The sequence below is a fragment of the Hirundo rustica genome, chromosome 4 (genome assembly GCF_015227805.2).
Source record: "Hirundo rustica isolate bHirRus1 chromosome 4, bHirRus1.pri.v3, whole genome shotgun sequence".
Taxonomy (NCBI): domain Eukaryota; kingdom Metazoa; phylum Chordata; class Aves; order Passeriformes; family Hirundinidae; genus Hirundo; species Hirundo rustica.
The window spans coordinates 15,211,044-15,234,879 of NC_053453.1; the positions used below are offsets into that span (position 1 = coordinate 15,211,044).

Consider the following 23,836-nt stretch of genomic DNA (forward strand, 5'->3'; position numbering starts at 1 on the left):
TTTAACTAAATTGAATTCAGGTAGCTAGAAACAGTGACTGCTGGTCTCTAGCACTGCTCTGAAAGAAATTTTTGGTCACTTTGTCCCATAGGGGGATTTTGCAACATACCTGTAGGTCTAGGGAGAAATGGTATTACATAAACAGCTACAAGGAGGCTCCCTAATCTACCTCCAATCCTGGGATTAAGGGAAACATCCGCTTTACTGCACAAGCAGTTTTGCATTAGAAGTCCAACATTCTGCCATGCCTTTCTAGCCTGATGTATCATCCTTCTTTTCTAAACACTACTCACATTCTGTTTAGTCTCACCAGAACTAAATATTGGGTGTTCAAGTGCCTTTTATCAGAACATTTCTTACAGGCTTGTGTTCTGAGGAGTCGGCTGAAATTTTCATTTGCTGTAGTGCCTGATGCTGTAAGATGATGCAACAAAACTCTGGCTGCTGCTGTCTTTTAGCAGTTATGTGGTATCAGATAAGCTTTTTGAAATGTTAAGTCTTAGAGTTGTCAAATCCTTAGAGTTCAGGTGCAACAGTTCCATTACCCACTTCATAGAGGATAAAATGCAGGAGAGAAACTGAAATGGATGAGTTGTTTTGGTAACATCAGAGATACATCACTGATGATGGTCTTTATTATGGGGTCAATTCTCCTGGGGTTTACAGTGCAATAATAAGTGTGATAATTACTGTCATTGAAACACCACTGTTGCCTTGTCTTACAGGCTTTTATAGCTTATTTTAAAGGAGCAATAGCATCCAGATATTGCTCTGCTTTTCTACACAAGTTGACTTTGCTAGATAGCTTCTAAAGCATTTTTTCAGGATCACACCTGCTGTCACAACCTAAAGGGTTACCCGGAGTGTAGGTATTTGGAGGTGACTGAGTTCATAGGCTTCTCTAAGACTCAAGGGCATGAAGGTTTTCGCTCTAAATTCTCTACTTTATTACAGATTGCGGCAAAAATCATGACTGGCAACTATGCCTAGGATTTATAACTCATATCTATATATCTATCTGTATATCTTGAGCTGTTAGAAATTTGTGGGAGCAATCAGTAGTATGGCTGCAACCAAGTAGGTGTATACTGTTACAGGCTACTACAAACTTCACTAATGAAGCAAACTTCCCAGTAAAACCACAGAAAATGTAATTATGATGAATTATTTATGTGAACATAGGCAAATGTTTACATTAATACCAGTATCAACCTTATTGGACAGATGTTAGAATGCATCAAACCATCCCAGATGCGGGAGGACAAACCAAACTGTCCTGGGTGAGGGTCCAGTATCTCTTAGAGTTTGTGTGAAGAATTCATCCTGTTTAGGAAAGGAGAAGTATGTGCAGCATGTGGAGTTCTTGGAGTAAGAAGTTTTGTTTTGGATCAAAATTAAGTCATATCAGAAAGAAATAAGGAAGTGTAGGACACTACTGCTTCAGCAGCCAGGAGATGCTGTTAATTTCGATATTTTACCCAGAATAGCCAATAGATAATTTTCTGTTTTCTGTTCTCTCAGGCCAATTATTATTTTTCTAGACTGTTTTCTTTTTCTTGCAGATGTAACAGCCAATGGCAGTTATCAAGTCTTACTTTCTCAGGATGTTTTCCCCGTTTTCAGACTGTTTTTCCACGTTTTCAGATGATAAAGTGGCTGTTGTGGTTCCTTGTTTTCGTGCTTATCAATGATGGCTTAGGGTGTCTCAGGTTTCTACATACCAGGCTATGCATTTCAGAGAGGCCGGCTGCATTTCTCCACAATGCTTCTGGTTCCCAGGCCTAGTTCATAGGCTTACCAGCATTTTCTCTGTCAGTATTTCAACAGACACTGTCTTCTTTTAGTAATTTCCCCCCTCTAACCAGGTCACCTCTGTGGCTGCTCACTTCACCTGGATGTCCAGCTCAGACTTGGCGCTGAGCCTCCAGCAATATTTTAATGTTTCTTGCCCTGGAGAAGATTGTGAGCTGTGATGGATATGCCTGGGAAGGAAATTATGGAAACTGGTTAATCTGGAAGCTTGAAGCTTGAGCTTTTATGTTTTACTCTTTTGTGTGTGTGCAGAGTGGGGAGGATGTTTGAATTTTGACTGACTGAAGATGAAATCCAAGGAGCCCTCCATACGTCAAGGAGGGTACTCATCTGTAAAGCTCAGTAGATAGATACCATGGTGAAATATTGTTATGGATTCTTCTCAGGGGTCCATGACCTCTGCTCTTTGTAGCCAGCTTCACTCATTCTGCAGGAAATTTGCTTTACAAGTGTAGTTCAGCTTGGCCAAATGGTCGATTATTTCAGGGGAAGAGAGCAAGGAAGAACTTCCCCCCCTTCCCTTCTCTGTGGTTCTGTTGCTTAGCAGACTTAAGAGTATTTAACTAACTGAACACGAAGGTTTTACAGTGCCAGACCACACTGCTGCCAAAGTAGCAACAAATACTGCTTTAAGGACTTGATGGCTGGATTTGAATTGCAGTCATGTATGAGAAAGTGAAATGTGAAGCTATGACAGCCCTTAAGGATTTGATGTTCTATTTTTTTGGCTTGTTTTATAGGAGTTTTGTCTCTTTCATTCTATGCCCTTTAACTCTGCCTCTTTCCGTAAAGAATGTTTGGCACTGCTTGTCCTCTTCGGAGGACAAGAGAGAAAATTTCTGGAGGTTTTGTTTTGCTTTTACTAGTACACGATGTAGCGCAGTCAGAACAACTGGAATAAAGGAAGCTGGAAGATCTGACTTTCAAGGACATTGAGGTTAATTTATAATGTGTGTGGTTTTCATATGTACACAAAATGCATAGTCACTTCCTCTTTAATAAAACAAAAAATGCGTAATGCAGAATTTTTTTCCCTTTAATGGCCTTGAGAGGATAACATCTCTATCAAGCTTTGGAACTTTCTGTGATATCTTCATGTTATTGCACAAGCTCCAGTGCATTTGAAGTGAAACAGATGTTTCCCCTCAGCTGTGTGCAGGCTCTTGTTCTGGAACAAGGCACCCCCTTGAAAGTAGGGTAAACTAATTATAAATGTAGTTTTCTTGTTGGATTTAAAATTCCATGTGGATACATAATTAGGAACAACTCCATGTAGAAGTCTGCCCTTATATCCATATCTTTCAATTTATTTACAGGAGAGACAATACCTGCTGCAACAGTGGTATTCCCTACCTTACCCTTGGGGATTCTCAGTTTTAGTTGCTGGAGGATAACCTGGTTTCTGTGCTCCAGCTCTTTTTCCCAGGATCACTATCTCTCAGTGAGAAGATGGATATAACTGTCCTTTCTCTTTGGTGGAGTTCAGTCTGTAGCCTCACAGTGGAAGCCATCGTGTTGTCCCCTTGATTTATGTATCTTCTCCCCATCTCTCCTAATTCTGTGCTCTTACTGCTACAGACAATCTCCCACCAGTAGATGAAGTGATTGGACGCCCTGCACCAGGGCTTCCTGCAGGGCAGGGAGAGCGCATCAGCTCCTCTGCACATCTGTGCTACAACTTCAGACCTTCTCCAGAAGCATAATGATTGGAGTCAGAGAAGCTCAGATATCAACATTCTCTGATTATCAAAGATTTAGAAGACAGTTTGTGAAAAGAAACAAAGAGATTGTTTAACAACCCTCTGGAGTGTATAACATAGTAAATGTCTTGTAAAACAGTGTAAAAAGCCTGAACCTCCTGTGTTTGAGATGATAGTGGAAATAGCAAGTAGTTTCTGTTCAGGTTTGTTGTGAACTGGAAATACACCTGCTGTTCTATTATTGATTGTTGTGATTGATCTTAAAAACCATCCCAGAGAACAAAATGTAGAGTAAATTTTGGTTTTAGGAAAAAAAAAAAAAAAAATCCCAATCTTATTTTTCCTGTGTCTCATGTATGCTTATCTGGGAAAAGTTGTCAGTATTAGTGACCCCATTTTAGCTCTAGAGTAAAATAAGGTCATGAGGAAGGACATTGCCTGTGACAAAAAGCAAGGCTAATTAGCCACAAAAAAGCCTTACGCATACTCAATACTAACTTGTGAAAAACATTGTGAGAGCGTGCATGTCTTTGTGTAAGTAAATATGTGAGTGTATTTATAGATATAATTATTACATGGAAGTTATTAGGGCACACAATAACTTTGGAAAAGTGTAAAACTTTTAACTTAGTTTCTTGTTTCGCAACCCTTTCTTAAAATTGTAAGGTGCTGAGGCTCATAGAGGCTTGGTGCCAGAAATTGATGGGCGTGGGTTTATATGGCATCATATAACTTTTGCATTCATGGTTTTGTGTTTTCCCACCCACAGACATGAGGGAAGAAAACATATACTTTGTTGACGTTGTCATTATAACCACTGGATTTAGCAATAGACAGCCATTCCTGTCGATTATTTCTTTGGGGAATGAAGATTATATTGTGTTCAAGTAAAGATAGCTTGTACCAAGGGCTTATTTTGCATCTTGGAAAGAAAACTTTAGAGTTGTTTTCCTCCGTGCTTAACAATTGTAATGAAACATTTTGTACTTGATACAGCTGTCTGCTTTTTATGAAGTCTGTCTAGCCTTCGAATACTTGTTTTTTTTTTTTCTAGTGAACATATTTGGTATAGCATAGTTAAAAAAATCCCCCACACCTAATCTGTCATAATTAGATTTTAAAATTCTTATAGAAGTACTTCATGGTAACAAAATCTTTATCTTCTTCTTCTTTAATTAACAGAGGAGGAGCTCAGGAAGCTGAGAGAAGAAACAAACGCTGAAACATTAAGGCAGGAGCTAGAAAAGGAACGGCAGAGGAGATTAGAACTAGAACAAAGAGTCAATGAAGTACTTAAAGCAAGGTAAGAGAAACATCTTCACTCTAAAGCTGAAAGTCACTTGAGATCTCTGACTGTCTCTGGGAAATGCTGCTGAAAGCGTATGTTTCCAGCCTAGATGCTCTTAAAATAAATTAGTAGTTCACAGAGAGAGCAGCTGTCTATGTTGTCCTGTAAAACTACATAATTAACATCCATGTATGTGTAAGTTATTTGACCATACATAATGCTGTAGCTACAGAAATGCCATGACACTTTGTGGTTGACATATTCTTCATTTCACCTCTTCTGATTCCCTCCCTCTGGGATCTTGCCTGCCTGGAGCTACTGAATGCCAGAGTCTTTGCCATGCCATTGCATGTGCTTATCCTTCTCAAAACCTGTGTCTTCTCCAGACTGCCCAGTCCTTGTTACTCCTATTCTAGCAGCAGCAAAGATGTCCCAGCTCCACAGCAAAGCCCTAAATGCATGTGAGTAACTGGAATTTGAGCCTTCATTGCCACTGCAGTGACAGATAGAAACACCTCCCCATATCCCTAGGTCCTTTCAGCCTTGAGGACATCCATCTTGATGCAAAGCATCGCATTTGATGCTGTCTCTCCTTATTCTGCTTAGCTGCATAGATCCTAAGACCATCACAGTTGCCTGGGGACCTGGTTGTTCTAGACCTCAGTGTACGTAGCTGCCTGTTTTATCTTCCCCAGCAGTAGCTGAGATTTCTTGGCTGAGCGGCAGGATCTCTGGCTCACCACCAAGTGCTGTCATCAGGAGATAGTGCAGGCTGAGATGGCGATCACATGCTGAGCGCTGCCACTTACTTAGAGGTGACAAGCAAGAGCAAACAGGCAAAACATTTTGCTTGGATATGTGGTTTCCCAATGCTATGTGAACTCTTCTTAGCCGCCTGCTTCTTTCTGTACTCAGGTGTAAAAATACCTGAAAAGTGCTCAGGCCAGTCTATGTCCACTGGTGGCAATGGAAGTAGGAGCTATTTATACGAAACATGTGGGCCTAGTTGCTTTGGGTGGGTCTGTCTACCTCCTGCGCCTATGGAATCATAGAATTATTTATGGAAATAAAGTTTGGAAAAGACCTTTGAGATCATCAAGTCTGACCATTAACCCAGCACTGCCAAGACCACCACTAAACCATGCAGTCCAGAGCCACATCTGCATGTGTCTTAAATACCTCCAGGGATGGTGACTCAGCTACTTCCCTTGGTAGCCTGTTCCAGTGCTTGAGAACCCTTTTGGTGAAGAAATTTTTCCTAATACCAAATATAAAACTCCCCAGTGCAACTTGAGGTCATTTCTTCTTGTCCTATAGCTTGTTACTTGGGAGAAGAGGCTGACCCCCCACCTGTCTACAGCTTCCTTTCAGGCAGTTGTAGACAGCAATGAAATCTCCCCTGAGCCTCCTTTTCTCCAGCCCAACCTCTGTTCCCTCAACCACTTGTAAGCATCCACAAATACTTTATTTACTGGTGTCGGAAGGTACATTGCTGTCTTTCACTTCAGTCTGTTTGCAGACCTGTTATCCATGAATTTATTTAACACTGTTAAGTGCTGGAGCTATCTTCCACTGGAAACTATGGAGACAATACGTTACAGAAGTTCCCTCTTAACTCTAAAGAAGCATTTTATTTGCTTTCATTTTTAACAGATTTTATAGTGGTTTGAAGAAGTTCCCTGTAGTTACAGAATTGTAAGATTTGGTTAACAACTGTTCAGCATTCAGTTTTTTTCCCATTCTTAATGAGTCCTTTCTTCTCTTACATTCTCTCCAGACTAAGGAGTTCCAGCTTTTCTATTGTCTCTAAGAGTACTCCATCCTTTTAATCAATTCAGTTGCCATTCAACTGTTTTAAGAGTTTGAACAATATTCAGAGTGTTGGTGCACCAAGGCTTAGATAAAAGATAAATTAGACCTTCCCTCTTATTCTCAGTAGCTACTACGGTGGGATATTTTTAGGTGATATTTCACAGTAATGGTTTTCCAAAATCACTGGTTCTGTGCAAGGTTGGTCTATGTGGAGTCTTGACCTGTGCTGCCAAGTCAGCTTAGAGGAGGCTCTCAAAGGTCCTTGTGGAAGAGTCTGGTTCCCAAGCCAGAACCACAGCTGTGCAGTGGGAAGGTAGCGCAGACTGCTCTGATCTGGACTCTTTTTGAGTGACATTTTAAAGTTGTTCTTAGAGCTGGGATGTGAGAGTGCATTTTTATTGCCTGTGCTGGTTGTTCTGGCTGTGTATGTAGATTGATATTGCCTGTTAGAGTGGACAGGTGAAGAGGAGAAACATGGGCATGTTGCATGCTGAGAGTATTTGTTAGCACAGTATCAGCTGTACAAAGCAGTGAGCATTGATTCCTGCTGTTGGTAGATGAAACTGATGCTTAAGGAAAGGATACTTTCTCACCTGTGATTTGCTGCCTTGGAGAAGTTGCTCGAGATGCAAATTGTACATGCTTGTCCTTAGTGCTGGCACAGGCCCTGGGCTTTGTCACAAGGACAGCTGTGCCTGGACTCCAGGACATGCGCAGAGAAGGGGGAAAGATCTCATTGCTGTGAGGCCTGGAGGAGGATGAGGAGCTGTCTTCTTCTGCAGGAGGGTACTCATCATCCTGCTCTGTTTCAGAGTAATAAGGCTGACTCAGAGTCTGATCTGGCCCACTGCAGCTTACAAGTGCAAGTTTTACAGAGAAAATAGATGGAAGGTCCTTGTTTATCAATATTTGTGTCAACATCTGTGCCTTGTTGGATTGTGGACAACAGCAAATCTCTAGCAGGAGTGACATAGCTAAATTAAGGTAGGATGACATGGCTCCCTGAGTGCCATTTAGATATCTTAAGGGTTACATTAGTCCTGTCAGCTTGGGTGTTGCACTAGGGGATTACAGTCAGCCAATTATCCTCTCCACCCAAGTGTTTCTCTAACTAGTGTTACTACTATTTCAACCTTTTTGTGACAGGCAGAGTGTGTAAGGTGACAACGAAATAAGACTTGGAAATTTTTTCTGTTTCTACCCAAGAAGAGAAAAACTTGTTTGTCCACGATTTTTCCTTAACTTGTGCTTGATTGTGTGAAATTATTCACTGCTTACTGTATTTTGCACTTCACTGTAGACATTTAAAAATACTTTTATTAGGACTATAGGTAAAATGTTGCCTTACACAGTCAAATATGTAATAGGTCATATTTATGCCTGATGGAAATTTAATTTTATCAAGCAGAGTAACTGCAAAAAGTTCTATGTGCTTATGTCAAATTCACCCTGCTTCTGAGGTAATTGTTTGCAGTTTTAAAATAGATATGTCCCCTGGTAGGGAGGGGAGCAGCTTTGTGGTACTTAGTTGAAAGCTGGGGTTCTTTTTGCTTGCAGAAGTAAACTGCCAACGAAAACCAAACTGTGCTGTGGTATAAGAAAGCAATTGTTTTAAAAGTTGCAGTATTCAAAAGTATTTGGGAGGCAGATCAATACATATAACAATATAAAACATGTTGAAAAACGTTTGGCAAGGAGAAAACGAGATAACAATCTAATTTTTTTTTTTCTAGTGAAGAACATGGTCTTCCTTTGTTGAGGTCACAGTTGTGCTCAGGGAAGAGGATGGAGTGGAAGAAGAGAATTTTTGGTGCTTTTGTTTGTCATGGTGTTTATTGTTTGTATATCTGATTATTCCGGAATATAGTAGCCTCAGCTGAAGTTTTCCACAGATACAGTCCAGAACATCCCAGCATTTGGAATGGCAGCTGAAGCTTATGACATTTTGCAAGAATTATGCATAAATAATCTGGAATAGTTTGTGTGAGCTGTTAGTGCTGTATTTTGCAAATTGTGAGCTACAATCATGCAGAAAAGAAAAATAACAAAAAGTTTTGCAACAGCACTTAGCTGCAGCCTGTGATTTATGCAACACACCTTGTTATTAGTAACACTGTGAACTATTTTTACAAGGACCAAATAGACAATGCTGCATAAAGCACTATTCCTTCATTGTGGATGAGAATAGCAAGGGCTTCTGAAATGTTTGGTGTATTTTAATGGGAAGCAAATGGAATTATTTAACTTGGTTTTTTAACAGCTCTTCAGGGTAAAAAGCCATGCATCCCTGAAAGATATGTTTTTAAACTAGGCTAAGAAAACAGCTGCTTATTTTTGCATGTATGAGGTTGGAATGGAAACACACTTTTGTTGGAAACACACACATATTCAGGTTGCTCTGAGCAGTAGGAAAGGTGTTAACAGTCTTGAATGTCTTCTACAACTGCAGTTGAAAAACTGGTGGTGGGTTGCTTGTGAACTTGGAGTTGACCTGTGGGAAAATTCCTTTGAATATGTCTGAGAACATCATGGCAGTGACTGCACCTGTTGTGCCCAGCAGCTCTGATCTGCATCCAGTTTTTTGGGGGAGTTTGTTGATTCACACACATCTCAGCTTGGCATTCAGGGCCTAATGTGCACAAACAAAAAAATGTTTATTTAAGGGAAATGGCCTTCACTGTCAAGGTTCCCTTAACTTTTGTGTTATACTTGCAACTAAATAAATAACACTTGGGTGGTATTCCATGGAGCAGCACTGAATGGACACTGCATCAGTGTGCTAGTTGCTTTTGAGTGGTACATGTGTCCTAGTCATGAACAGTTCTAATAGTCATTAATATTCATTATTATTGACGCTCAGTATATTAAAAGAAAAAGAGAAACAAAGAAAGGCAGTTTGTATTTGTCTCCTCCACTGTCTGAGGTTGCTCTTGTTTGTTTCAAACAGCCTGTGCTTTAAATGGCTGCAGTCTCTAGTTGCATAAATATGACCTCGCTTTGTGTTGGGGATGTGTTGGTATTACCAGTTACACCCTTTTTCTGGGTGGAAAGTGTGGTCCAAGAGGAATTGATACAGCTTGTTTTCTTAGGTCCAAGCTGTGGTTAGGAAGTCCACATAGGAACGCAGTGTTGTTCTGGGGATTGTTTATGTTTTTTATCATCTTTTAAATCATCTCTGGCACGAAGAGCGGTTCAGAAACTTGGAAAGATAATTTCTTCCCTCCATTAGTGGTCTTGATGAACTGGATGGTTCAACATGACCTGGTTTTGGAATTGAAGTTCGCAGTAGGTGTGCAAGGCCAAACAATGAATTCTGAGCTTCCTGTCCTGGATCTGTCTGAAGTGGCTAATTATAACCTGATTCACAGGTGCAGTAATGAGCTGTCATTAACCTGATGATTCGTAAGGGTCAGGTTCTTCATGGGGAAGAAGTAACAGGCAGATGGCAAGTCAGACATTGCCAAAAAAATGAAACAAAAGCACCAGGAAGGGCCAAAGCGAACTGTCATGTGCTCTTGATGGAGCCCAGTAAGGCTGCTGTACAGAGCTCCTTCTTGATGAGATTTTCTTGGTTTTTTGCCTAAGAAGCATGGGGAGTAATGACGCTGTGCGGCTTCTGAAAATACTTCCCAGCATGTCAAGGGAAGACCCAGCCTGAAGACTCTGACAGCTGACAGTAGTGGGATCTTGTCTTGGCTCTGTCACAGGAGTTGTTCTGGTGTGACACCACCCCAGCCAGTGCCTCCACACATCTGGAATGGGTTGAGTAACTGGCTCCTGCCTGCTTGTGGATGACTACCTCCTTTCCATCAAAATACCTCTTTAGCTTCAATGAAATACAGTTGCAATGACAGATTTCAGATGAAAATGCTCAGCTATATGGTGTAACCATCTGACGTGTGGCTGATAGAGGAAAACAAAACACCACTGTGTAATAGTTGGTGCAAATTTGATCATGTTTACTGCTGTCTTTTGAGAGCTGGAAATGGAGGAGATGTAAGGGTGTGGGAGAAGAAGCAAAGGCAGGAAGAGTTTTTAGTTGAGGAACCCATGGCTTATATAGAAACTGGGAGAAAATGGCACATGAACCAAAGTTAATGTTTAGCTAAAGAAAATAAAGTGATAACATTTCATGTGTCTTTTGAAAGGAAGAGTTGCTGCAAATACAGAAGCCATGGGGGAAAGTCCTGACAAGTCATGAAAGCAAGTGTCTTTCAAAGTAAAAAAACATTGAATTCATCTCATCAACACCAATAAATGTTGAACTATAATTCATACATCAGTAAGTTACTTCTAAATATTCCTTTTAGAAATGAACAAGGATGTGGAAAGCTCATTGAGGATGGGGAATGCTTAGAAAGGGTGGTAACAAGTTCTATAGTTTCTCCATCCTATTCATTGATGTATGTTAATGTTGAGATGGCACACATTAGTAATGACCTTTTCTGTGTGCAGACGGTACAGTGGCATCTTTTCCTAATGTCCTTTCTAAAGGAACAGCAGGAGAGAGGACTCGATCTTGGACACTCTCTGTCCCTCTGTATTGCTTCAGTCTGCCCAGTGCAGTGGGATCCCTGTTGTTGCTCTTTATTTGCTGTCCATGTTTCACTTGATTCCCTTCCTGAGGAGCAAAAGACAAAACATTTGAAAGTACTTATATTGCCTGATAAATGAGTGATGATGAATTGCACAACTGACACTTCTTTGTTTCAAGAAGTAATTTTTTCAATCATACAACTCCCTGTCAAGTAAAGCTTGCTGTGGCTGGTGTTACATTGTCAAAGCTCCTGCTGCATTAGAAAAATCTTTCTGTATGATATCTGCATGGATGACTGAAGAGTTTGGGACTGAAGCCTGAAGTATTCTCAAGACACATTGACAGTTGGAGACTGTGTACAAATGTAATTTGAAGCCTTGCACATGTACAGAATGCCAAAAGCATTTGTGTTTTAAAAAAATCTGTTCACTTTTAAGGGATAAGGATATTCTTGACTAATTTTGAAAGGTGAGACCAATGATGCCTGATACTTGACATATATTTTGAGAAGATTTTTATTGCAGTTTTTCAGGCTATTTCAAATCTTTAAGATATTTTTCTGGTTGGTTGTGACCTGTGTATTTTGAGAGCTTACAACATAACATTTAAAATTGTTATTAACACCTGTTCCTCTTGTGAAGTTAGTGGTGTTTGACCCTAGTAGCAATGGCAGAATTCTAAATTTGTGTGTTAAATTGTGGTTTTGCTCTACTGTGGTGGTTATCAACTTGTGCTACGGATTCCCTTTCAATTTATTGCTCTGGGAAAAGTCATGGCTCTGAAGAGTTTTCCTGGCAGGCATTGCAATGAATATACCACGCAAAGGCATCAATAATGCAAGAAACTTGATACTACGTTGTTGAGCAGTTGTAAGATGAAATTGAGCTGTTGGAGATGGCTAAACTCTACCTCTCCTTGCAGTGGATGGTATTTCCCGGGATCCTAAGTGCAGTGAATATTTTGAGTCTTGTGAAAGGGCGTATGCTGGGTTTTCTCTTGTCATGGTTGCATAATCTCAGCTATGGAAACCATCGAGGTTCTGGTGCTTCCTTTACGTAAACGGGAATAAATTCTTCCTCTGTAACATTTCACATTGTTTCTCTTTCCTTTGTAGGGCAGAAGAGGTGCCTGCAGCTCAGCAACCTGCAAAGCCACAGGCACAAGCCAATGGAACAGGTGAGCTTGGTCAGACCTCTAACAGCACTTCAGTTCAGCCGGCTTTTTTTTCTTTTTATTTTTTTAATAAGTATTTTTTCAGGAGCTGAATATGAATGACAGTTCAAGCAACTTCTCTCTCTCTACATGATTCTTCATTTACTTTTTGTAGTTGACTTTGCATACCTGAGCAAGGAATTTATTGTGTATCATAAGGCCTTTAGTTGTGTAATGAAACCTGTTGGCTCATTTCATCATTCTTGCATGTCTTGCTGATCCTCGACTTACCGGAAAAGAGGTGTAATACATAGAAAAAATGTTCCATTTGATTCTTAGTTGCAGAAGTTTTGTTGTGCCACTAACCATGTTACCACTTCCTTCCTCTAAAAGAAGAGACATTCTGGAGAAGGAGCAAGCTTAAGAGTTAGTAATTTTTTGGACACCTACACTGTCATCTACATTTCTCAATCTGATGCTTATTATGAATTCAATAATGTACTTATATGTGACAGAACTAAGGCAACAGTCAAATTCTCAGTCTTTCAGTAGATCTTCCTACGGCTTGTGATTGAGATTTAGGCTTTTAAATCTGTGAACTAAATCTGAAGTTTCCCCTCATGTACTTCCGTAGTGTCAATCTTTCCTGTTATGTGAACTACAACCTGGCGTTTTTTTCTCTTGTCAAAATTTCTTTCTCACTACTTTCTGAAGTGCTGGTGTGTGGGAAGCTATTTCATATTTTTATTCTCAAATGGAAGTGTTGTCTCAGCTGTAAACAGTCACTAGATTCCTTGTTTTTCTAGATTTCATTGTAAATCATTAATAAATAGTTTGATTCTATTTTCTGAGCACCAGTGACTTTTTCACATGAGCTTAAATGCATCATTTTGGCTGTTGTAATAGGCTGATTAATCTTCCATGCATCTGTTTAATCATATATTAATTTCCTGGAGTTCTGTACTAAATTTGGTCCTGGAGTAATTATGACCGGTATCCTCTTTGTGACACTGCTGTATTGAGCTACATTTCCAAATAGTCTATCTGTTCCTTCTAGACCACACTTTTGTTAGTTACAGGTGATTGGTTTGTTCTCACCTGCCCTACCTTAAGGCTTTTACCCTGATGTTATTTCCATGTACCCCTATATTATGTTATATTATCCACTGAAACTGACATTCAGAAAGTGTGCATCACTTCATTATTTTGCTGTATAAGACTTCCCAGGTAGTATTATGACTGTATATTCCATATATAGAAAGTTGCTTATGCAACATAATTTCTGAAGACTGACTTCAGAAAAAAGGAAACTGCATGGTTTTTTTGGTATAGCGCTATAAAGACACACATACAGAGTCTTTATAAACTATCAGTGGTTGGAAAGTGGAAGTAAAAATACCTCTAGCAGAATCTTGCTCATGTTTCCACCTCCCTTTCCTGTCAAGTCGCCGTGGCTGCAAGGTGGTTTTCCAGCTTTCTGCTCAGGAGTGTTTTGGTTTGCACTTGCTTTTCTCAAGGTGACCCTTTAGCACAACAGGGAGCACTGAGATTTACGTCAGTCTTTTGTTTACAAAAGTCTCTTAACCAGAAAAAGTTTTCACTCTGTTTGCTAAAAATTATTGTTTGTTAGGATGTTTTACTCTTTGGGTGATAAGGTGCTTTCATGTACTGTCCTAAGAGCAGTGCAGGAGCCACCTTTAGTCTTATTTTACCAGTTTAGTGCAGTTGGGGTTCTGTGCAGCAGCAAAAGTAAATTGCAAGTTTCCACAAAGAGTGTTGGTGAAGGGCGGGGAAGCTGTGCAAAGTGTGATTCCCAAAGGAGCATGGTGTGTGGGAACAGGGGCTGGCATTGGATAAGATGTCTTCTATCAATATCCTGATACTCAGTGCTTCTCTTTTATAGATAAGAGTAGTCACACAGTCTCTTCAAGACTCCAAAAGTGGTTTTTCGACAGATTTGGGGAGTATGTTGAGGACTTCAGATTTCAGCCAGAAGAGAACACAGTGGAAGCAGAAGAGCCACTTAGTGCTAGAAGGTAAGTCCCTAATGTCATTGTGAGAAATTGTTGGTGCCTTTACAAGTTGCTTTTTTCTCGCTTTTTTTTTTTTTCTTTTTAACCAGCCTTTTGTATGGTTTGAGCAAGTGTTTCAATAACAATTAAGAACACCAGAAGTACAGAACTACCTCAAAAGTTTTGTGACTGCTGTGGACAAGACATGAGATTTTTAAGTTTATCTGCTGTCTGAAATAAAATAAGATTTGTATTGTTTACCAGGTTTTGCCATATGCCTCCCAGAGACTGTGAACAAAGCCTTAGTTAGGCTGAAGAGCTTCTAAACTTCAATTTTCAGTCTGATGCAAGGTAGACTGTATTAGTTGCTAGAAACACATTTTGTAACAGACAAGCATGAAGCTTTATGCACATATAGTTTATAACTGTGAAGAGTATTTCAGGGATCAAATGTACACAAGTGTGCATTAGTTGTCTATTTAACAAATTGCTTTTATTTATTGTTTTTCAGGTTGACTGAAAATATGAGAAGATTAAGTAAGTACTTAGCAGTATTTTCTTCGTTGTATTTGTTCTGGTTTCATTTGGGAGAATACTTGTGACTTCTTGTCAGTGGTGTACATGCACTGCCTTCAGAATGCCTTTTAAAGAACAGTATTGAACTTAAGCTTTGGGTGGTTCTTAACTTCCACTAGATTAGCCACAAAATCTAGATCCCTGTTGTCTGAGGAGCCTGACTCAGAGCTCTCCTGAACTTTACTGTCACCAGTGATTTCTGGTCTTGATCTTCCCTGTGGGCTTGGTGTAGGCTGCTGGAGCAGAGCAGATGCAAGCAGCACTTGAGTCCATGAGCTCTTCCAGTGCCTTGGGTGTGCCTTTGCACTTACTTCATCTGCTGCTTTGGTTGTGCTGCTGATGCTTGAGGAAATCTAGTACTAGTTGCTTAATTACCTCACATGGGAAGTGTGTTTAGGACAGCTGAGTCCCAAGCCAAACAAACTAGGACAGCAAGTCAGAGACTCTCTTGAAGAAAGACTTGAAAATTGTGAGTTCTACTGCAAAAGAGAGCAAGAGCTTCTGAGACTGTCTGTGCAGGAGGTAACATCATTCTTCTCATCAGGAAAGGCAACAGAGAAAGCCAAAGTGGGCTTGCAGCAGCCCTTTCCTGTTTCCTTGTGTTCCCTAGCTAGTTTGCCCAAATAGTGAAACAGCATAGAGGAAGAGGATAAAGGATAAGAGGGTTTTGGGGAGCTGAGGAAGAGCTCCTCTTGCTGGCTGGGTGTGTGTCTGTGTGTGCCTCTCCCAGCACAGGCCAGTCTCCCATGCAGTGACAGCATGGACCAAAGGGCTGCAGAGGTGGGAGACAGGCTTTTTCAGGAAGTTACCTACTGGGTTGCTTGGCTTAGGAAGAGTAAGCAGCAAAGTGTGGGTAGAGTCCTGCAGAGATACAGCCAAGAGATCTAGCCTGGCTTTAATCTAGCTGGTGAAGCAGCAGCAGCAAGGGAAGGGCGGGTTCTGGATGTTGTCTGCTTAGACTGTAGTAAAGCCTTTGATGCTGGTTCCCACAGCATTCTGAAGAAAGTGGCTTGAACAGGTGAATGCTTTGCCAGGTAAAATCTGGCTGATGTCCAGCCCAGAGAGTGGTGGGGGATGGAGCTACATCCACCTGGTCCCAAGTGGTGTTCCCCAGGGCTCAGTACTGGGGTCTGTCCTGTTTAATATCTTTAACAGTGATCTGGACAGCAGGATGGAGTGCTCCCTGTCAGTTTGCACATGACACCAAGTTGGATAGGAGTGTTGATCTGATTGTGGGTGGAAAGGCTCTGCAGAGAAAATCATTTAGGGACATGGTTTAGTGGTGGATTTGGCAATGCTGGGTTAATGGTTGAACGCGATGAAGATCCTAAAGGTTTTTTCCCACCTAAATGATTCTGTGATTCTAAGTTGTTCCTTGGTGGCTTGTAATTCAGTCAGGTTAATGTACATTGTTATACAGTGAGACAGACTGACCTGTACAGTGGTCTTTGGGGTGGCATGAACATGGCTGAGAAGCAGCTACTTTTAGCACCCGGGGTACCCTTATAATGGATGTTGATTTCTTTTTTTTTTTTTTCCTTTGTCTATACTTAAGAGTTTAGACATAATCTTTTGTCTTGGGTAACACTTTAGTTTTTAGAAATGCATTCTTTAATTATTCTTTAATTGTTCAGTTACATTGGTGGGTTTATTATTATTTTTTTAAATTTGGATAAACCTTTTTATCATTACATGTTATGAATATTCCTATAGTTTTCTAATTTGATTTTTTGTAATTTGCAAGTGATTTAACCATTGCCAGCTAATTCTAACATTGTGTTTTTTCTCAACTTCTATTTAGAGAGAGGTGCCAAACCTGTTACAAATTTTATAAAGAATATTTCTGCCTTATTAGACTGGTATTCTATCTACACTTCTGCTATTGCCTTTATTGTAAGTTATCCTACTCCTCCGGGAGTAGTAAGAACTTGAAAAAATACACTGTTTGCTGAAATTCGTTGAAACTGCCGTATCTGAATAGGGGTTGTGCTACAGTTCAAGTGAAATCAAATAGTGTAATTTCATTTGACACAAAATACCAGCAGTGGTTACTCCTGTTATATATAAAAGCAGTTAAATTATGTTTCCTGGGTCTCTTGTAGCACAGTTTTGTAATTGTTAAAATAACTTAGAACTATCTGGATATTGTTCACTCCTTTCTTGTTTCTTGTCTCCCAGTCCTGGTAATTCAGTAGTTACTTCAGCCTCTGTGAAGCTTTTTCTTGCCCAGGGCTGAAATGCTGATAGTGGTTACATTTGATGAGAAGCTATTGTCCCCATCAGGGCTCTTTGCCTTTTGTTAGGATCATACTGATGAGAGGCAAAATGCCTTTATTTCAGTAGGATTCAATGTGCAAGCATCAGGTCTGTGAGCTCAGTTCAGGCATTTCCATGCTATCTTAATGAGGTTTGGATGCTGCAGAGACATAAGTATCTAGTGGAGTTTTGATTTATTTTCCTTCTTCCTATTGTTAATTAAATTATTTAAATTCTTTTGGTTATAGTGTATATGAAATGATTTTCTGTCAAAGGAATTACCAATAGCTGTGTAGTGAAAATGTCACACACCTTTTTGTTAAATAATACCTCCCTGTAAGTTATAGACCTTATGCTACTTTACGTGGCACGGTTGAAGGAATATTGAGGAGAATTCCTTCCCAGTGCCCTCTGTCTGTCCCTTCTCCATATCTGCTGATTTTTGTCTTGCCTCACCTGGTAAGCCCATTTTTCAGGTAAAAGCTGAAATAAGAAACTTGAGCTGGGTTTTTTTGACAGCTCTGGGACCTAGGAGCCAGAGCAATGTTTCACTTCAGGGTTGTCAGTGAAAACCCTAGTGTCTCTCATGGAGAGGCTGTAGTCTGTTTTCAGAAGCTGGGAACAGAACACCTTTTGAAGCTCTTTGTGTTTGTACTTTTTACATAAAAGAAAACCTGTTTGCCTGCAATTTTTTTAGTCTTGGTAAAGACTTGGAATTTAATTGACCTGAAGTAATAAGAGTGAGAGTTTATCCTGTTGCCCAGCCATGGCTTCTGTGCCATTGCTGATCATATCATGGTCATGTAGCAGATTCACAGACTTGAGGGTTTACTTCCTTTTTTTACCTCCTACCTCTTCAAGTAATTGTAGTGTTGAAAATACTCAATACTCTGAGGCAGCTGAGAACTAGTTAAGTGCCATCTTTGGAGATTTGGTTCATTCTTAGTTTTGACTTTGCATTCCTGAGTGCAAGGGCCATTGTCAGTCAAGGAGTGGCTAAAATTCATTATTTTTTTTTAATATGAATTGCATGATTCTGAGCCCAACAGCAGAGTGGGAAGTGGTATTTCATATAACTCACTGTATCCCAGTTTGTAATCCGCATCTCTGTTTTTTCTTCTTAATCTGCAGATTTACATGAATGCTGTATGGCATGGCTGGGCCATTCCTATGTTCTTATTTTTAGCAATTTTGAGGTTATCCCTAAATTACCTCATAGCCAGGTATTTGCATAAATACTAGATTACTCTCTAAAGTAATGCTTTGTTTGAAAGATGTTTTGTTGTAAACTGCTGTCTTTTCTAATATTGTGAGTTACTTTTAACACAGTGAAATTCAAACTCTAATATTCTTAGTGTCATTGCCCAGTTTCTATAATCTTTTAGCATGGGTTATAATAAACAATGTTGCATGCTCTCAGACAAATCCTGCTGTACACTAAAATTCTAATATTTCTAATATTTCTAATTTTGCGATATTTAGAGTACTTGAAGAACATCACCTTCCATATTGAAGCTTGCTGATTTCCCAGCAGAGAATGTTCACTTAGGCCTAAAATGGCAGTTTTGCCTCTTTGCATGGCTCTTGACATACTTTACCCAAAGTATCTTCCATTTGTAAATTTCAGCCTCTTCTAAAAATTAAGTCTGGGGTGGTGTTTTTTGTTTGTTTTTTTTTTTTTCCCTAATGCACCTTAAAATGGTATACAGGACCTTAATGTGCATATTGTAAAATAATGTTCTGACTTCTTAATTGATATTTTCTGTTTGACATTGTATTCACTGAAAATTGCTGGTAGCAAATAGGCTTCTGAGTAGGTTGATGTAATTTTCTTCACATGAAAAAATAAGAGAAAAATATTCCTAATCCTGTAGTACATGCACACCATTAACTTTCTTTTGTAAAACCCACAAGCAGTGATTCTGTTCAGTATCTACTTAATTAATATTTTTAGTGCTGGCTGTTGTTGGCCAGTTATGGTTCTATTATGTTATGGTTTCTTTGTTAATTTGGGGATTATATTATTTACTTTTAAGCCATAAATGCTTATTGCAGAAAATTGCTTTTTAACCTTTTACAAATGATCCATGTTGATGGATGGAGTTCTTGCTCTCTTTAACTATTTCCATCATTTCTAGGGGTTGGAGAATACAGTGGAGTATTGTGCCTGAAGTTTCTGAACAGATGGTAGGTCTTTGATCAGCTTCACCTGTATGCCTGCAAAAAAAATTGCACCTTTAAACCTTCCTCTGTGTTTGTGTGGGTAATTGGAAAGGAAGGAAGAGCAAGCTGCGAGTGAAGACACTGCCATTTTTTTAATTTTGTCTAGTAATTTAAAAGTCTTTACTAACAGCACTCTTAGGTTCAGATGTTTCACCCTAAAATATCCCAAACTTAAGACACCTTTCTGAAATGAATTTTAATGTATCAGCTTGGGACACATTAGGTGCTGTGGCATCTTCAAGAAGTCTTGCATTCTGTTTTCTTTAAGAACATCAAGTCCATCTGTTAGTTTAGCATTGCCAGCCACATCACTGGGTTCAGGTACGTCCCTAAGTGACAGATCCAAATGTCATTTAAATACTTCCAGGTGTAGTGACTGCACTTCCCTGGGCAGCCTGTTTTGAGGCTCGACAACTCTTTTAATGAGCGCATTTTTCTGAATAGCCAATCTACTTCTCCCTTGGCAGAGTTTGAGGCCATTTCCTCTTGATCTGTCATTTATTACTCGAGAGAGAAAACTGATCCCCACTTCATTCCAACCTCCTTTCAGATAGTTGTAGGGAATGATAAAATCTCCCCAGAGCCCCCCAAAGCATTGAAAACTAAAAATAACCAGCAACGAAGGACATAAAAAGTAGATCTGAAACAAGGGAGGAAAATGGTAAATGTAGAGACTACTACAAGTGAGATGAGTGCCGCCAAGAATGTTGAGGGGTCACCTTGTTCTGACAAGGTTTGTAAAATACGTTTTGTCTGAGCTGCACATCAATGGATTGTCTCTTTCTTGCCTAAGGAGAACCCAAAAGAGGACCTGACCGTGTCTGAGAAGTTTCAGCTTGTTCTCGACGTGGCTCAGAAGGCGCAGGTACTGGGCTGCTCTCGGCTGCCTCCTTAGGAACAAGGGGGTTCATAGTCCAGGTGGTCAAAGGAGGCTGTTACGCTGCATGCAAAAACAAATGCTTATAGAGGAAATACTTTCCTTTTCTCCACCTGTGAGCAGTGGAGATCTCAGTAAGATTCCTGAAAATAGCGTTACGCTTTAGAGAATGGGTTGAGGTTCTCTGACTGCAGCTCTGAGCAAGCTCTGGAGGGGAACAGAAGCAACTTCTCACAGTTTTCTACCTTATATATGCATATAAGCTTCTAACAATGTAGATTGTGAATCTTAAAAATGTAGTGGAGTGTGGATCCATATCCCAAATCTCCTAGTCATAAAACTGTTGTAGGAGATTCTGTTCCTCTAAGATTTAGCTGAAGGCTGTGGTCTGTTTAGCTGTGTTAATTCAACAGTTTGCACTGCATCGCAAAAATAGCATGTTTTAAAAAGCTCCACCCTCTCCAAGCCTTGAAATCTGCTGGTGTGAGAGAGGCTGAAGGAAAGTTTTTTCACAGCTCCATGAGTTGGATGAGGTAGCAGCTGAGTGACTGCACCATCCAGTTGAAATGCAGCCTTGTGCCGTGGCCTGATGATGTGCTGCTGTCAAAAGGGGTTTAACCTTCCTTTACTAACTGTGAATGCTTAGCTCCTTCCTTCTGCTGGGGGTGGTGCATATGTTTATATGAACACCTTTGGAAATTTATTGGGAACGTGAAATTTTCAGGTGTTCTGGCAGTAAGGATTTGTCAGAGAATATGGCCTGAGTCCTGAGCAGGGGTCAGTTGCATCACCATTTGTTGGAATTACTTGAAATCTGCTGTCTCCAATGTTTTATTATAAAACCTGTAATGGTCTGTTTTCAAGAAATTAATAGTCCTTTTAATTAACTCAGTTACCACTTCCTGAAATTTCAGCACTCAAAATGTGTGAAGAAACCTTCCATTTTGTTACCTTCTAACAGAAGCTCTTTACTCTTAGATTGATGTCTGAATTTAAAATACTTGCAGTAATGTAAATGCTTTCCAGTCATGACAGTGGGATCAAATAGTTTCTTGATCAGTCACAAGTTACAGAGCAAGGTTAAATGAGATGGAAGTCATCAAGTATTGCTATTCTGTTCTATATTTACTCAGTTGTGAAGTATATTAATGGACAAAAATTAGTTTAAAAAAAACCCACTTCTGGGAATTGCTTACCAACAAAGTCAGAAAGCTATTTGTTTTCATTATGTGGACAAAAAAACCCAAAACAAAGCAGGACTTGGTTTTAATTCTCTTGCTTCTTATTTAGAACCTTTTTGGCAAGATGGCAGACATACTGGAAAAATTCAAAAAGTAAGTTATCTGACGTCAGATTTTCTTCCCTTTTAAAACAAGACTTGACTGATATCTGTAACACTGGTAATAAAATTTTGTTTCTTTTTTTGTTTTCAGCTTATTCATGTGGGTCCAGCCAGAAATAACACAGAAGCTCTACATTGCTTTATGGGCAGCTTTTATTGCATCCTGCGTTTTGCCCTACAGGATTCTTGGGCTTGCATTGGGTAAACACAATAAATAATTCACCTGTTACAGTCTAGACTTAATGGTTAAAACTTACATGATCTGTAGAGGGAGAATTTTAGAGTTTAAGACAGAAAACCTGCATTAATAAATTATGCAGTGTTTTTAAGTATTTTCATTGTGCTTGGCATCATTTGTCATGACCATTTTGAAAACCATCTCTGTATAATAGAAAAAACTGGATAATGCTTTTGCTTCTTGAAGAGAAGTCTATGATGAGCTGTTAGCAGAACTTTTCAGACTGTCAGCTCTAAGACTTCTGGAAAATCCTATATGTTGAGGGTTTTTTGCTCATACATCCTTGTAAATGAAATATGTGGCATGACACAGGAGGCATGAAAATGACAATGATAAAAAACCCTAAAAGATTTAGTGGGTTTCCTGGTAAACTTGGAGGATTTGCTGGACAAAATGAACAGACTACTGTGAGTCTGTTACAGATACTCAGTCTCAGCTGGAAACTGAGAAAAGGGTTCTCACTACATCATGAGACTCCTTTTGCTAAGTTTGAAGCCCTGTTCCGTGAACCAAGAACTATTTTTTTCATGAAAGTAATGATATAACCAAATGAGTATTACTTTTAGTGGCACCGAACTTCAAATTTTGTTAGCTAGAACATAAATGTAGGTTTGCTTGACACAGCAATTGAATTTAGATGTGTGAGGAATAATTGTTTGACTCTTAGGAGATCTGAATTGCTCTCAGTAAAGTTTTGAGAAAGTATTTTAAGCCCATTTTGAATGGCAGAATGCAAGGAAGTAACTTGCATAAGACGAGAGTTGGGACTGGAAGATAGAGTCTTATGTAGTACGTGAGAGCCCTCTGTTGCCATTAAAATTCTTGCAGGAACTGCATAGTTGAATGCTCTGGTGTGTTTTTTGTTTTGCTAGTATATCATGTTTTCAGAATGCTTCTGGTAATAAGGAACATATGTTTGAATTATTCAAATGTTCTTCTGCATAATAGTGGTTATGTAAATGTTTAAAAGAGCTGAGGATGGGAAGGAAAGAAAAAAAAAATCTAGTGTTGGAAGAGGAATCAAAATAGTAAACCCAGGAGAATGGTTTTAACACTGTGACTACATATACAGAATTTGGTTTCATTTGTGAACTTTGGAAAATATGATCAAAACTGTGATGTTCTTAATGCCTCTTCAGCATTCAAACTGAAGTGACGTTTTTTTCAGGACTCTATGCTGGGATCAAATTTTTCCTTATTGATTTTATCTTCAAACGATGCCCCAGACTAAGAGCTAAGTATGATACTCCTTATATCATCTGGATAAGTCTCCTGACAGATCCTCAGCTCAAAGAAAGATCTAATGCGACCGTGTCGAGAAGGGTAAGGGTAATGAATCTTTTTGTGCCTATGTTCTCAGCCTCTGAAAATCAGATCCCTTTCTCCCTTTTCCTTTTCTCCAGTGACTAGAGCACATTAAAGAGACAGTTAATTAAATCCTTACAATCAATGTTAGTTGACTGTAATATCCATTTTTTTATTATTTTCAACATTCACGGTTCTTGTATGGATTCTGTTTCTTGTATGAAAGGAATCAGTTATCAAAAATAGCGTCTGTATGTGTGGATATACTGTGAATCATGGGGCTAAACACACAAATATAACACCATCCATATTCATACCAATTTCTTTAACATACATTATGTGTAATTCTGTTGTCAAATACAGTCTTTTTGTATCCACTTTCTCTATCATTCTCTAGATGTTCTTTTTCAGTGGAAATTCACATACTTAGGTAAATTGAAGTACAGTTAAAAAATAAAGGCTTGAGTATAATATGCAGCTTACTAATGGGATAATCATTAACAAATGTAGTAAATAGTTTACATATTTAGATATTATGTCTCATAGTTATTTGTATTAGGTGGCCTTTTAGCAGAGTGGTCATAAATGACTTCACCACGTTCAAACTCTAACAGTACATTTTCTTTTTGTTAAAATATCACAGTTAAATCACTAAGTATTGTGTTTTGTGCATCTTGGTAAATTGTTTTGGGCCTGACATGGTAAC

At 39.3% G+C, this 23,836-nt stretch overlaps 1 protein-coding gene across 2 annotated transcripts in view; it reads left to right on the forward strand.

Moving 5' to 3' along the window:
• GRAMD4 (GRAM domain containing 4) overlaps positions 1 to 23,836 on the forward strand; it is a 75,407-nt gene that overhangs the window by 40,398 nt on the left and 11,173 nt on the right. Inside the window, exons 4-14 of one of the 2 annotated variants that reach the window (XM_040062400.1) lie at positions 4,695 to 4,815; positions 12,264 to 12,325; positions 14,205 to 14,337; positions 14,825 to 14,850; positions 16,691 to 16,782; positions 18,277 to 18,368; positions 19,284 to 19,332; positions 20,162 to 20,233; positions 21,536 to 21,579; positions 21,679 to 21,788; positions 22,994 to 23,148. In XM_040062400.1, coding sequence (XP_039918334.1) covers positions 4,695 to 4,815; positions 12,264 to 12,325; positions 14,205 to 14,337; positions 14,825 to 14,850; positions 16,691 to 16,782; positions 18,277 to 18,368; positions 19,284 to 19,332; positions 20,162 to 20,233; positions 21,536 to 21,579; positions 21,679 to 21,788; positions 22,994 to 23,148 — 956 coding nt within the window. The remainder of the gene's footprint in view (positions 1 to 4,694; positions 4,816 to 12,263; positions 12,326 to 14,204; positions 14,338 to 14,824; positions 14,851 to 16,690; positions 16,783 to 18,276; positions 18,369 to 19,283; positions 19,333 to 20,161; positions 20,234 to 21,535; positions 21,580 to 21,678; positions 21,789 to 22,993; positions 23,149 to 23,836) is intronic. The other variant, XM_040062401.1, reaches the window with a different exon arrangement.